Source organism: Oryctolagus cuniculus, chromosome 7, assembly GCF_051225735.1.
Source record: "Oryctolagus cuniculus isolate XC-2025 breed Fujian yellow rabbit chromosome 7, ASM5122573v1, whole genome shotgun sequence".
Lineage (NCBI taxonomy): Eukaryota > Metazoa > Chordata > Mammalia > Lagomorpha > Leporidae > Oryctolagus > Oryctolagus cuniculus.
Window position 1 is genome coordinate 151405436 of NC_142873.1, and position 14047 is coordinate 151419482.

At 57.9% G+C, this 14047-nt stretch overlaps 1 protein-coding gene across 1 annotated transcript; it reads left to right on the forward strand.

The window, feature by feature from the left end:
- Positions 1 to 575: 575 nt before the first annotated feature.
- On the forward strand, positions 576 to 7726 carry PLA2G2D (phospholipase A2 group IID). The gene is made up of 4 exons (XM_002716049.6): positions 576 to 646; positions 5092 to 5236; positions 5654 to 5763; positions 6921 to 7726. Exons 1-4 carry the CDS (start codon positions 607 to 609, stop codon positions 7064 to 7066), a joined length of 441 nt encoding a protein of 146 aa, XP_002716095.2. The 5' UTR covers positions 576 to 606; the 3' UTR covers positions 7067 to 7726.
- Positions 7727 to 14047: the final 6321 nt, after the last annotated feature.

Genomic DNA, 14047 nt, shown 5'->3' on the forward strand with positions numbered 1-14047 from the left:
GCCAGAAGAGTACATAACAAAATGTTTACAGGTGCACAGGTGATTTTAAATTTCTTACTGATCATGTTTTCCACATCTTCTATACTGCAAGTATGTTTCTTTTATCAAAAAGGAAAAAAACCCAGATGTTAACATTTAAAACTCTAGCCGCAGGTGCGTGGCCTGGCAGTGGGATGCTGGTGCTGGTGCCCGGGTCTCCTCTGAGTACTTGGGTTCGATATCCAGCTCTGGCTCCCAATTCCATTTCCTGCCCGTGTAGACCCTGGAAGGCGGTGGTGTTGGCTCAAGTAATTGGATCGCTGCCACCCACACTGGGAGACCCGGAGTGAGCTTTGGCTCCTGGCTTCAGCCCTGACCATCGAGGGCATTCGGGGAGTGAAGCAGTGGACGGCAGCTCCCCACCCCCTTCTCTCTCCTCCTCTCAAATAAATAAGTAAAACTTTTAACAAGTTGCCAAGATTCCCTGGCACGGGGAAAGAGGAAGCAGAGGAGCAGGTCGCTCCCCCTGGAGCTGGGGCTGGGCCGGATGCGGGCTTGTCTGCTATAAGAGGCTGCCTGTGTGCAAGGGGACTTCCAGCGGCCACTGCACGGCTCGGCGCCGGGGTCATGGAGCTTCCTCTGCTGTGCGGGCTACTGGTGATGGCTGGTGAGTCGGCCCAGGACCCGCAGCTGGGAGGGGAAGGCGGGATGCTGGGAAGCCCTGGGTTCACTTCCCTGGACCGGGCTGCCGCTGCTCTGGTCCCCAGTGCCCTGGTTCCCTAGACCCAACACTTCTGCTTCTCATCCTGATGCCAGGCCCCTGGGATGGTGGCTTCAGCCAGAGAGCTCTGGGGGTCCCTCTGGCTGCCGTGATGGCGGGGAGCTGGGAGTCCAGCCCCTGGGCCTGCTGGGCTGCTGGTTGTGGTGTCCGGGACACAGATTACAGAAATGGGTGCCCCATCTCCCCTTGCCCACCATCTCTCTGCCCATTTTACAGATGAGAGTGTAGAGAGGTTGGGTGTGATCCTTCACATTAGCATAGCCCTCTGTTTCTAGGACCCTTTCATGTTCATCGTCTTTGCACCTGGGAAGAGAGTTCTTTTTTCATTTTTTTTTCAAGATTCATTAATTTATTTGAAGGGAAGAGAGAGAGAGAGAGAGATCTGTTCCATCCATTGGTTCACTCCCTAAATGGCCTCGATGACCAGGGCACATCCAGGCAGAGGCCAGGAGCCAGGTGACAGGGGCCCAGCACTCGGGCCATCTTCCACTGCTTTAGCAGGGAGCTGGGTTGGCAGCAGAGCAGCCAGGACTGGAACCTGTGCTCTGATATACGGGATGCTGGCGTCGCGGGCGGTGGCTTAGCTTGCTGTGCGATGACCTTGGCTCCTGGGAACAGGGTTCTGTTGGTCATTGTGGGAGGGGACAGAGTGCACCCCGTGTTTAGCAGATGAGATGGAAAATTGTGGTTGCAAACTGGCTTACTCATCTCTCAAAACAGGAGCTAGTTGGAGAGATTTGCATTTGTAAAAAGTGGTCTAGGACTCTCCAGAGAAAGCCTTCTTCAGAGGTATAGTGAAATCCATTAGGAGATTTGCGATCAGTTACAGAAATTCATCCCTCACATGTAAAGAGAAAGTGCGCTGTGGTGTGGGCTAAGCTGCCGCCTCCGATGCTGGCAACCCACAAGGAAGGGCACCTCTTGGAGTCCCAGCTGCTGGGGTTCCCATGCAGCTCCCTGCTAATGTGCCTGGGAAAACAGCAGAGGGTGATCCGAGTACTTGGGCTTCTGCTACCCACAGGGGAGACCCAGACAGAGCTCCAGGTTCCTGGCTTCAGCCTGGGCCAGCCCTGGCTGTTGTGGCCATCTGGGGAGTGAGCCAGTAGACAGAAGATCTTTCTCTCTGTGTCTGTCTCTCTCTCTCTCTTTCACTCCCACTCTCTCTCTCTCTCTGTCTCCACCCCCTGCCCCATCCCATCTCTCCCTCTCTCTGTAACTCTGCCTTTCAAATAAGATAAACCAGTCTTTTATAAAGAAGAAGCAGCAATATGCCATGGGGAATCAAACGCATTGGCCCTACAGTCATCTGGCAGTGTCACCCTGGCCAAGACACCCAACCTCTCTACATTCTCATCTGTGAAATGGGCACCATTGCATGCTGTTCATAGGATTCTAGGAAAGGCTCTCCTGAGCAATCAGATGCAAAGAGCTGAGCAAGTGTCGGGAACGGCAAGGGGGCAATGGCTTCTCACGTGGCGCTGCACAGAAAATGGTGGTGACCGCCTCTCTGCCCTCACCGGAGAGAAGGGGCTCCGTCCCGCGGAGTGGCAGCCAAAGGATGAGGAAAGCACCCGAGGCAGGAAGCGCAGGCAAGCTCAGCCAGCGCCCCGAAGGCTGCGTCCCTTGCTCAGGCTGGGTTCTCCTCCCTCCGAAGTCACGAGAAGCGAGGCCACCCCACAGCACCCTGAGCCCAAGGCTGCCGCGGGCGGGCGCCTCACTTTGCTATGAGTTTGGCGTAAGTCTCCGAGCCGTGATTGAAGGGGTGAGATTATAGACAAGAAGGGGGACGGGGCACCCGGAAAGGCAAGGTTCTGCACTCAGGTCTCTGGTCTACAAGACGGGTTCTCGCTCTCTCTCTCTCTCTCTCTCTCTAATTCATTTTTCCCTGGAGTTCCTAAACACGGAACGCAGGAGACTCCAGCGGGCCTGGGTCGTCAGCGCCACAGTCAGGCTTGGCAGGGTTTCTTCCTAATGTCCCATGCAGCTGGAGCCACCACGCCAGTCGGGGGTGGCGACGGGAGGCGACACGCCGGTACAGCTGTCATGTGCAGGCCAAGGCCACCTGCCCGGGATCTTGATCTCTCTCTGCCCTGGCTCGAGTCACTCCCCATCTCCGCCTCCGCCAACCTGGGGCTCACCTCCTGCTTCCTACTCACTTGGTGTGAGGCGCGCTCAGCATGACCTCCTGTGCCTGAGCTTGGGGGCGGGAGGACGTGCGCGCCCCGTGTTCTTGAAGAAGCTCTTGGGTTCCGTGTCCAGCCCCTTGTCGCCTTGTTGTCTGTTTCTCCAACCTGCCTGGACCCCTTGATGCAATATCCTAACTCAGCACCACGCACGCTTCCCTCCCACGAGGTGAGTTCTCACCAGCAGCTGGTGGGTCTGGAACGCAAGCGCTGGTTCCCAAACCCTGCCGCACAAGGCCATCTTCAGCACTGGGCTTTCCCTGCAGGATGGGACAGGGGCAGGAAGAAGAGTGGAAGGGGTGTTCCTCCTGTGACGGGCAGCGGGACCTCCATGCTCAGAGACGGAGGGACCTGGCCTGCCTTGGGTTCCAATTCTGGCTCCATTATCAGTCACCGTGACCTTGAGCGAGATTCTGAGCCTCTGTCTGCTCATCTGTAGCAAGGGAATCACAACTAGCATCCATGCCTCTGTCTCTATCTCTGTGCTTTGCAAGAACAAAGCAAAACACAACGGGGCAGGGCAGGCATCGAGGCTTAGAGCCGCCACTTCCCATATTGGAGCGCCTGGTTCGAGTCCCGGTCACTCTGCTTGCAATTCAGCCTCTTGTCAATGCTCCCAGGAACTCATGAGGGAGACCCAGAGGAGCTCCCAGCTCCTGGCTTCCGCGTGGCCCAGCCCCTGCTACTTTGGCCACTTGGGGAGCGAGCCAACAGATGAAGATCCTCTTCCCTTTCTTCCTCTCTCTCGGTCATTCTGCCTTTCAAATAAAGCTTTTGTAAAAAGACAAGGCAAGGGACAGACAGGGTAGGGAATTGGCCTCGTGCTTAATGTGCTACATCTCCTATCTGGGGTGACGGAAACTGAGTCCCAGTTCTGTGCCCAATGCCAGCTTCCTGCGAATGGGCACCCTAGGAGGGAGCAGGTGGTGGATCAAGCAGCTGGGTTCTTGCCACCCCTGCGGGAGACCTAACTCGAGTTCCTGGCTCCTGGCATCTGCCTGGCCAGCTTTGGCTGTTGTGGGGATTTGGGGAGCAAACAGCGGATAGGACATCCCTCTCTCTCTTCCTCTCTCTCTTTCCCTCTCCAAATAATAAAAAAATTTTAAAAAACCAATGGTAGTTTCTTAGTTTTCACAATGCACTGTAATTATGTAGGCCAGTAACACTAAGAGAGACTGGGCGAGGTGCGTAGGAGCTCTCTGTGTTATCTGTGTGAATTATCTGCACATCTAGAATTATTTAAAAAGTTACTTGTTCTGAATAAGTTCATTTAGAAGTTCATTTATTTAAAAATAGTATTTATCTCATAGGGTGATGTCAATGAACTTACAATGCAAAAAGATCCATACTGAGCACTTGATAACTCTCACTATATATTTTTTAAATTCAAACACTTTTTACTTATTTATTTGAGAGGCAGAGAAACAGACACACACAGAGAGACAGAGAGTGCCCATTTGTTGGTTCGCTCCTGAAATGCCCACAGTGGCTGGGATTCCAGCCTGAAGCAGGAACCTGGAATTCAATGCAGGTCTCCATGTTGGTGGCAGGAATCCACATGAGCTATCACGTGCCGCCTCCCGGGGCTCAGAGCAGACTGCTGGAGTCAGGGACTGGAGGCGGGACTTGAGCCCAGGGCCACTGGGCCAAGTGCCCAGCATCACTTTACTTTTTTCAAAATAATTTTTATTTTAGTCATTTGAAAGGCAGAGTTACAGAGAGAGACAGAGAGATAGATCTTCCATCTACCAGTTCACCCCCCAAACAGCCACAAGAGCCAGGGCTGGGCCAGGCCAAAGCCAGGAGCTTCTTCTGGGTCTCCCATGTGGGTGCAGGGACCCAAGGACCTGGACCATCTTCTGCTGCTTTCCCAGGTGCATTAGCAGGGAGCTGGGTTGGAAGTGGAGTGGCCAGGGCTTGAACCGGCGCCCATACGTGGTGCCGGCACTGCAGGTGATGGCTTAACACGTTACACTACAGCGCCAGCCGCCATCCTCTATTTCTAACAGCCGTAGTAGTTGTCATCGTTCTGTCACCGTTCTCACTCGAGATCCCTCATTTGGGCGGGCAGAGCAGCAGTGCCCGCCCTGTGGCCCCCTGGCCCTCCCAGAGACTCACCCCTTCCCTGGCCCCTTGGCTGCCTGGCAGGTGTGATTCCAGGCCAGGGAGGGATCCTGAACCTGAACAAGATGGTCAAGCAAGTGACCAACAAGACACCCATCCTCTCCTACTGGTCCTACGGCTGTCACTGCGGCATCGGTGGCAGAGGCCAACCCAAGGACGCCACAGACTGGTAACCCCTCCCCAGGCCTGCCCCCAACCCTGGGACTCGCTCCCTTCCTCTCCACTCCTCCATTCACTGAGCGGATTCATGCTGACCCTGGGGTCAGCCAGGCTGGGCCCGCTCCCCTGAGCTACAGCTCACAGGCTGTGTGAGCTGGGGCAAGTGGCCTGACCTCTCTGTGCCTCGGTTTCTTCATCTGTGAAATGGAGCTAATACCAGCACCTGCATCACGGGGTGGTTGTGAGGATGAGAGGGTGCGTGGAGAAAGCAGAGGCCTGGACATTCTCAGTGAGTGTTAGCTCCTGGCTTCATGGGAAGGCTGGACACCTGCAGGCCTTGGCTCTTCTCCAGGGGGCAGCTGAGGGCAGACAGAGCCCCGAGTCGGCGGGGGACCCTGCCTCCCCCATACCCACGCTCCCCTTGCAGGTGCTGCCGGGTCCACGACTGTTGCTATGCCAGGCTGAAGAAGACCCACGGCTGCCACCCGCTCATGGACAGCTACAGATACACCTTTGCCGAGGGCCACGTCCAGTGCTGTGAGTGTGGGGCCCTCGTTGCTGGCACAGGCTGGGTGACCGTGCACAGGCCGCCCAGCCTCTCTGTTCTCAGGGGTTCTGGGGCAGCAGCTGGCCTGGGCTGGGCGATGTAGAGCTGGGGAGAGGGCCTCCAGCATCCGGAAGCCAGGCCCACCACCGCCAGCCCTGTGACCGCATCGTCATCTCCCTCGTTGAGTTATGGCAGGAATGAGCGGGAGACCGGAGTGAGCCTCCCCGGGGGCATGGGCGCACTCTGAACCACAGAGGGGCCTGGGTCGTCGCCTTCGCTTGCCTGGGTGTCAGCCCTGGGAACAGCCAGCGAGGGTGCAGCAAAACCTTGGGGACCTCCATCTCGCACACCAGGAATCCATACCAGAGTGGGGGAGTGTTTGCTGAGGTGTCACAGGCCTGCAAATGACAGTCTGGCCCCGAATCCAGGTCCCCTAGTCCCTGTGGCAGGGCCGGCCTCGGCAGCTTGGAGAAAGGCAGCAGGTCCCAGGGCTGGGAGTCCGAAGGGCCCATTGCAGCTGGCCGCTGTCCTGGAGGGCGTCATAATAATGTCCACACTTACTGTGAGCCTAGAGTGTGCCTTCCTACCACAGCCCCTAGGGGGAGCTCTTATCCCCACTTTGCAGAAGCTGGAGCTCCGGGGTCCCCCTTCCCGGCAGTCTTTGCACACACTGTTCCACTTGCCCGGAACCGCTCGGCCTCCAGCCCAGCCCAGCTTTCTGGAGGACCCTTCAGATCTCAGCTTAGCGGCTCCCTGACGCACTGGCGTGATCTCACAGCCCTGAATCTTCCCTGCTTCTCATGGCCCAGGTTGCTTATTCGCAGGGCTCCAATATCTGCTTCCCGCCCCACCCCCACCCCCATGTCCCTTATGCTGAGGTCTCCTGGGTGCTCAGGGAATGGGGAGTAGCTAAGCAGAGGAGCAGGGGTGCACGGGGGGACCAAGTGCTTGGGCCCCTGCCACCCATGTGGGAGATCCACATCGCGTTCCTGACTCCTGGCTTCATCCTGGCCCAGGGTTGTGCAGCGAGAGTCAAGGCTGCTGGGCTGGGTTCTTCCAAAACTGAGTGGGGGCTGCACCGCCTCCAGAGGTCTGAGCCCTGCCCCAGGGAGGGAGACAGACACCAAGCCCGCCCCTCCCCCCACAGCGGACAAGGGGAGCTGGTGTGAGCAGCAGCTGTGTGCCTGTGACAAGGAGGTGGCCCTCTGCTTCAAGCGCAACCTGGACACCTACCAGAAGCACCTGCGTTACCACTGGCGGCCCCGCTGCAGCGGCCAGGCCCCTGAATGTTAGCAGGAGCCGCCCCGTCTGCACCAAGACCACTTTGCCCCACTCCCGCCTCCACCTGCCAGGGGCCACCATGGCCTGCAGACAGTAACACCGTGGCGAGGCGCAGATGTGTTGCAAGGGTTCAGCCTCCACTTGCCACGCTTGCATCCCATTGCCAAGCCCCAGTTTAAGTCCCAGCTGCTCTGCTTCTGATCCAGCTCTCTGGGTACTTGATAGCCCGAGTACTTAGACCCCTGCCACCCATGTGGAAGACCTAGATTGTATTCCTGGCTCCTGGCTTCATCCTGGCCCAGCCCTGGCTGTTGCAGGCATTTGGGGAGTGAACCATGCAATGGAAGATCTCTCTCTCTCTCTGTGTGTCTCTCCCACTATCTCTGTCTCTCCCACTCTCTGACTCTCAAATAAATAAGTAAAGCACACACACACATGCACACACACACACAGGCACCATGAGAGGGGTAACTGCCCAGCCCCTCACCTCTGGGCAGGAGCTCCTGGTGCTGCAACTTCCCAGAATTCTCCCGGGATCCGGCGCCACCACGCCCCAGAGGCTCCTCCTGGAGCCACCACTCGGCTTCCTGTCTCCCCCTGGCCTGGCCTGTTTTCCTGGTTCCCTGCCGGTTTCTGTGGAGAGCACTCCCTCAATAAATCAATTGCGTAAGACGCTCTCTGGGGCCTTATGTACCGGGCACTTGGCTTCCGACGGCTCCCTGTCTCACCGAAAGACCCACACTCTGTCACTCACACTGGATGAACTGTGCTGCCAGTCAGAGGACAGAGACGCCTGGGACCACCCACACTCTGCCGTCGGTGACACACATCTGTGTGACGGCTGACGGAGCTGTTGTCCTGAAACTCGGTGGCTTGGGGGAAGCAGTCTAACAGGAATTAAGAACTCTGGGCTCTGGGTTCAGATTCCCGTTCTGTGTCGCACTCTCGGGGCGGGGTGGGGGGATATTGGTACGGAGGGAGGAAGGCTGTGCTAGAATCTATTTTTTATCTATTCTTCGAGTTATACCACTGACTCCCCATGGACCTTACACAAGGAAGCTGCTTCCTTGTGTGGAAGGCAGAGATGAACATAAGAGTACTCAGCGTGAGTACTGAATGAGATTTGTGAAGATCAAGCTCTTAGCTTGCCCAGCAGGGCTCAGACCCCTTCCATGGGCCCCACAGGATGAGTGGCGCTGTTACGTAGTGACCACCTCCGTCGTCACCTCTGGAGAGGCCAGGAGGAGAGAGTAGCCGATCAGTGGTGCCTTCTTCCCACCCAGCTGTAGAGGAGTAAGACTCCACTCGTTCACGACACAGCACCAGGAGTGGGTGACTCCTGTCTGTCCGCCAGAGCTCCCTGGGGCTCAGGGACATTGTCTTCTTTCTCTCAGTGCTGGTACATGTGGCATTATCGTCCCCATCTTAAAATGCAGGGACCTGAGGCGCAGAGCGTGGAGGCGGAGCCACAGCTGTGGCCCAGCCTCTTCCCGCTTTGCTGCCAGATCTCATCCCGTTGGGTCAAGAAGTGTCCATCTGAAAGCTGGAGTGATGAAGACACGTATAACCTCCTGTAACAAGGAGTCCAGACGAGAGCACCAAATACGGTTCTGCCACAGCTTGGTGGGGTCATCGGAGCCGGTTCCCTTCCTTCTCCTGGCTGGGCCACCCGCGCTGTGTTGGTTCTGTCTACGGCTGGCTTCCCTCATGGCCCCAAGATGGCAGCCATGGTTCCAGACCTCAGGCCACAGCACCCGGAGGAGAAGATGCTGTCTCTTCCTTGTGTCCCCTCACTGATTGCAGGCCGCCCTCAGGACTGCTCACCCTAAACCAGCGGTGGCCCAAGACCACGGGGTGACCCTGGCTGGTTGAGATTCTTCGGGATTTGTTTCCATCTGAGATAGAGCAGGGTCGGTGTCCGTCCCCTGGGAGGGGGCAGCTGAGAGAGTCCATGCTGGGGGGGCAAGCCCAGGGCTGAGGACCGAACATGCCTGGTCCCAGGTGGGCACGGTTGGGCGGGGAGCTGGGCAGTGCTGTGACCACCTCATCGCCTGCCGCAGGCTCAGCACCCAGTGGGTGACCAACAGGTGCTTGCTGAATGAGTGAATGAATGAATGAATGAATGAAACTCAGATTGCTGAAGTCGTGGAACCTGGGGTCAGGAAGCAGAATGGTCCAGTGGGGTCTCAGGCAGCCAGGTCGTGGGTTCCCCCAGCCCTGTGACTTTTGCACTGAACCAATTCCTAGTTGTTGAAATCGGACAAGAGGCACCAAGGAAGGAGCGAGTCCCAGGAGAGCGTAGGTGCTCCACCTGCCTCACCCAAAGACCCCGGATGGGAGCCGGTGCTGTGGCATAGCCGGTGAAGCCACTGCCTGTAACGGCAGCAACTCACTTGGGCACCGGTTCGAGTCCCGGCTGCTCCGCTTCCCATCCAGCTCTCTGCTATGGCCTGGGACAGCAGCCGAAGATGGCCCGAGTGCTTAGTTCCCTCCACCCACATGGGAGACCTGAATGAAGCTCCTGGCTCCTGGCTCTGGCCTGGTCCAGCCATGGCCACTATGGCCATCTGGGGAGTGAACCAGCAGATGGAAGACCTCTCTCTCTCTCTCTCTCTGTCTCTCCCTCTCTCTGTTTCTTCCTCTCTGTAATTCTGGCTTTTAGAAATGTTAAAAACAAAACAAAACAAAACAGGACTGAGGGAGGCAGAGCCGGGAGGATGCCGCAGCCCTGCTTCCTGCTGGCTCGGGGTCTCAGAGACCCCTGTGGCTGGGGAGGGGGCAGAGGCCACGGAACACCTGCGCTGTGCCCCAGCTTCCGCACTGCCTCAGGACGCTGGGGTTGGCGCCCGCGTTTTGCAGCTGCAGAAACGGAACCTCCCCAGTGAGTCACTTGCTGATGGGTGCCAGGGCTGGAATTTGAACTCAGGTCTCTCTGGCCCCAGGGCCGTGTCCCACCCTACCTCCCACACTCCTTCCCAGCCTGTCCCTGACTCAGTCCTGGGGGCCCCTGGAGGGGGTGGGGGATGGGATGCTCTCAGGGACCACACAGTGGGGGTGGGATGTGCAGAAGGCAGAAAGCTGGGGGAAAGGGTGATCACCCCCACCCCAGGAGAGTCCTCAGGGCTAGGAGACTTCCTGGCACCCTTGGCCCCTTCCTACCCATGGGCCACCGGGCCCAGGGCGCACTGTGGGGACAGAGTGGTGGCCAGGGCAACTCGGCGTCCAGTTCGGTTTGTGCAGCTGGGTCCTGCTCTCCAAACCCCATGTCCTGTCACCCTCCCGGCCCTGGCAGGGGTGTGTAGGGGAGGCTGGGTGCCACTGCTGCCCACACCTGCCTCAGTGTCTCCGCGAGGGAGACCGGGGGACAGTCACACTCGGGTCCCTGGCAGCCTTGCTCACTTCTGAGGTCAGCCCTGGAGCCACCCTGACCCCAGTGCCACCAGGACAGCCCAGCGTGGGGACTTGGCTTGCTCTCTCCCACTTGCAGTCTTCTCTTGCTTTGTGTGTGTGTGCATGTGTGTGTATGTGTGTGCATATGTGTGTATGTGTGTGTGCATGTGTGTGTATGTGCGTGCATGCATATGTATGCCTGTGTGTGTGTGCGTGCGTGCGTGTGTGTTTGAATAAATAAAGAGGCTTTGAGATAATTCGAGAGAGCTCAAAGCAGGTCTGAGAAGGCAGCCAAGGGGCCTCCCTGTCCCCTTCAGCTTCAGGTTCCCGGCCAGCACTTCCTCGGGGGCCGCCTCTCTGGCAAGACTGGCCCCGCCCCCTCCAGAGCTGGTCACTCCCCATTGCCTTAACCTAGCTTACTACATAGATAGATCGATAGAGATAGATAGATAGATAGATAGATAGATAGATAGAGATAGAGCTATAGATATAAACTTTCAGAGACAAGGACAGATACACACACACCAAGAGCAAACTCCCACCCAGCCCTCTCCCCGTGGAGTGTGGGCCAGCAGCCCTCTGCCCGGCACACCTGCTCCCAGGAGACCCCTGCAGTGAGAGTGTGTCCTCCAGGTGGGCTGTCCCTCCTGGGGCTCCCAGCAGGGCCTGGGCCCGGGCTGTGGCTGGAGGGAAGCCATCCCTTCCCCTGCCCAGGAACTGTGGGCGGTCCCAGCTCTGCTGCTGGCCTCTGGGGAGTGGCCCTCCCCAGCCCCGCATACGGGAACTGCAGAGAGGGAGGAGGAGCTGGCCTGGGGTCCTGCCGAGACCCTCACATTCATCACTCCTCTGAGCTTCGCAGTGTGCAGCTCCGGCGGATCAGCGCTCTTGTCCCCATTTCACAGGTGGGGGCACAGGCCCTGCACAACAGCCACTCAAACCTCATGGGAGGTGTGGCTCTAGGACCCCTAAGCCTGGGTCTGCTCCCCCACAGCACAGAAAGCCAACAGCTGGCATCGGGGTGGCACAGGACAGGATTGTCACCTGTCACAGGCAGGGCAAGGAGCCAGCAGCTGTGGCTTAACCCTGGGCTCCCCGAGGGGGTGGGGGAGGTTCTTGTATGTTTCCATGGGGCTGAGAGGGGCTCGCCCGTGCAGCATGGGGGTCGGAGCTGGAGGCCTCCAAGAATCAACAGCGCAGCAGCAGTCTGGCCCTCCCGGACCCGCCTAAAGGCAGGGCGGCAGGTCCCCCGGAGGGGCTCCCCCTGCCCTCCCGAGTCCCGGGAGCGGAGAGCCATTCTCGTCATCAGAGAAGGGAGTTGGCTCCACGAGGAGTTTGCATAAACAGACCTCACATCCTCCATTTGTTCCCATGTGTTTCCTGCTCATTTTCTGCGAATGCCCGCGCACATGGATATTAATAAAAACTGCGTAGTTTCTCTTTTCTTAGTTTAATTTGCAGGCCCCCATGACTAAGCCCAAGAGGGTGGAGGGAAACTGTTTCCTCCTCATCAGCGGCCAAAGTGAAAAGGCTCAGATAACGTGAGAAAAGAAAAAACTGGCGTGGACCGCAGCCTGTCCGTCTTAACTCTGGGGAGGAAGGTAGGCGGGAGAAGCACTCTACATCATAACAAAGAGTGTGGGCTGCGAGCCCCACCCCCAGGGCTGCTGGAACCGGGGTCCCCTGACTGCTGGCCGTGGGTTCTTGGGGACAAGCATGGCAACTCTTGAGCCTTGGTTTCTTTACCTGTGCCGCAGGAAGCATCGCACGGTCTCCACAGGGTGTTGTAAGGGACGAGTGACAGATGCCTGGGAGCGCTGGGCTTGCTGTCGGGTGGGGAAACAGACCCAGTCCAGGGCACTGTTCTTGCAGCGGCGTGGTTCTTCTGGGTACGACCACAAGTGACAGCAGCCGTGGCCGCCGTGGCACAGCAGCCGTGGCAGCAGTTACTGATGCTCCCTGCTTTGCCCCCACAGAGCTCCTCCTCACCCAGGGCACGATCCAGCAGAGGCAGCAGCCCCTCCTTCTCTACGTCGCCTAGGGGTGTCTCTGTGGCTCGGGGGCCAGGGCAGCCTGTGGGAGCCCCCAGCCAGGAGCTGCCCTGCGTGGGACAGCAGCCACACTGGCTGAGGTTTCGCCTGGGCCCCGTTGGGGCAGGGGTGGTCCCTGCCCTGGCACAGCAGGGGGCTCTGGGGTTCCAACTCTGTGCTTAGCAGCCACGGCCCCAGGAACAAATTCCCTGCCCTGAGCCTTAGTCTCTTCACGCCTAAGAAGGGACACCCGTAGCACTCCCGCACAGGGTTAACACAATCCGGGTTCAAGTCCCACCTCCAGCACCGGGAGGGGGAGCCTAAGCGGGATGCTTGCTGCAAGACTCGACATGGGGCCTGGGTTTGGAAACCCCGAGACTCATCACGTGTGGACAAGTCTGGGGAGCTCTACGCAGAAGGCAAGTGCACAAGCCAAAGTTCTAGAACTCTCCCTGGATGTGCCAGAGGACAGCACAGCCGTCGGGAGGAGGAGGGGCTTCGGGAAGGTGAAGTAGGCTCCAGGTTCACACCTGGAAAGTTTATTTGAAACCTGAGTAATCTCGGCGTCCGGAAGCTGGTTCGCTTTGATTTGTAGGAAACCAGTGACGCAAAATCCCGAGTTCGCTCCATCAGCAGTTAGCCACGGCAGCTGCACGGATTTCAGGTTCTCCGAGTCAGGGCTGCTCGAACCCCAGACGTGGGTTGTTTGCAAGGTCTTAGCATCTGCCACCGTGGAATCGTGGCAAGGCGAGACTTTGAGATGCAACTTCTCTCTCTGTAAGGTGCACCTCCCCCCTTTCTCCAGCTCTGTGCTGGGCCAGGAACAGGGGCAGCTGTAGGAGGGTGCGGGGGTCCTACCACAGTGACCTGGAGTCATCCAGAAGACGGTCACACAGTGGCAAGGGTGCTCAAAAAGTAGGGAGGTGAGTGACATGTGTTAGGAAAACGTCGTTATAAAAGGTGAAGAGACAAGGCTGGCACCGTGGTGCAGTAGGTTAATCCTCCCCCTGTGGCACTGGCATCCCATATGGGTGCCTGTTCAAGTCCTGGCTGCTCCTCTTCCGATCCAGCTCTCTGCTGTGGCCTGGGAAAGCAGTAGAAGATGGCCCAAGTCCTTGGGCCTCTGCACCCGAGTGGGAGACCTGGAAGAAGTATCTGGTTCCTGGCTTCAGATTGGCACAGCTCCGGCTGTTGTGGCCATTTGAGGAGTGAACCAGCACATGGAAGACCTCTCTCTCTCTCTCCCTCTCGTTGTCTGTAAGTCTACCTCTCAAATAAAATAAATAAAAGGAGAAAGTTACAAAGAGCATGCATGTTGGGCAGATGGTGATGGCGACATGCTCCGCTCATCGGGAGGACACGCCTCCTGCGCCTTGACCCCTGGGACCCTGTCCCAAATTTAGAAATCTGGAAAACCAGGACTGCAGGTGGCCTCATCCTCGGATGGCGATTCTTGCGGATCTAAGCAAGGGTGTCAGGTAGGCCTCACTTACCTTGGGGCCGGCAATAACAAAAGAGCATGCCAGGGGCTGGCGCTGTGGCGTAGCGGGTTAGGCCGCCACCTGCAGTGCTGGCA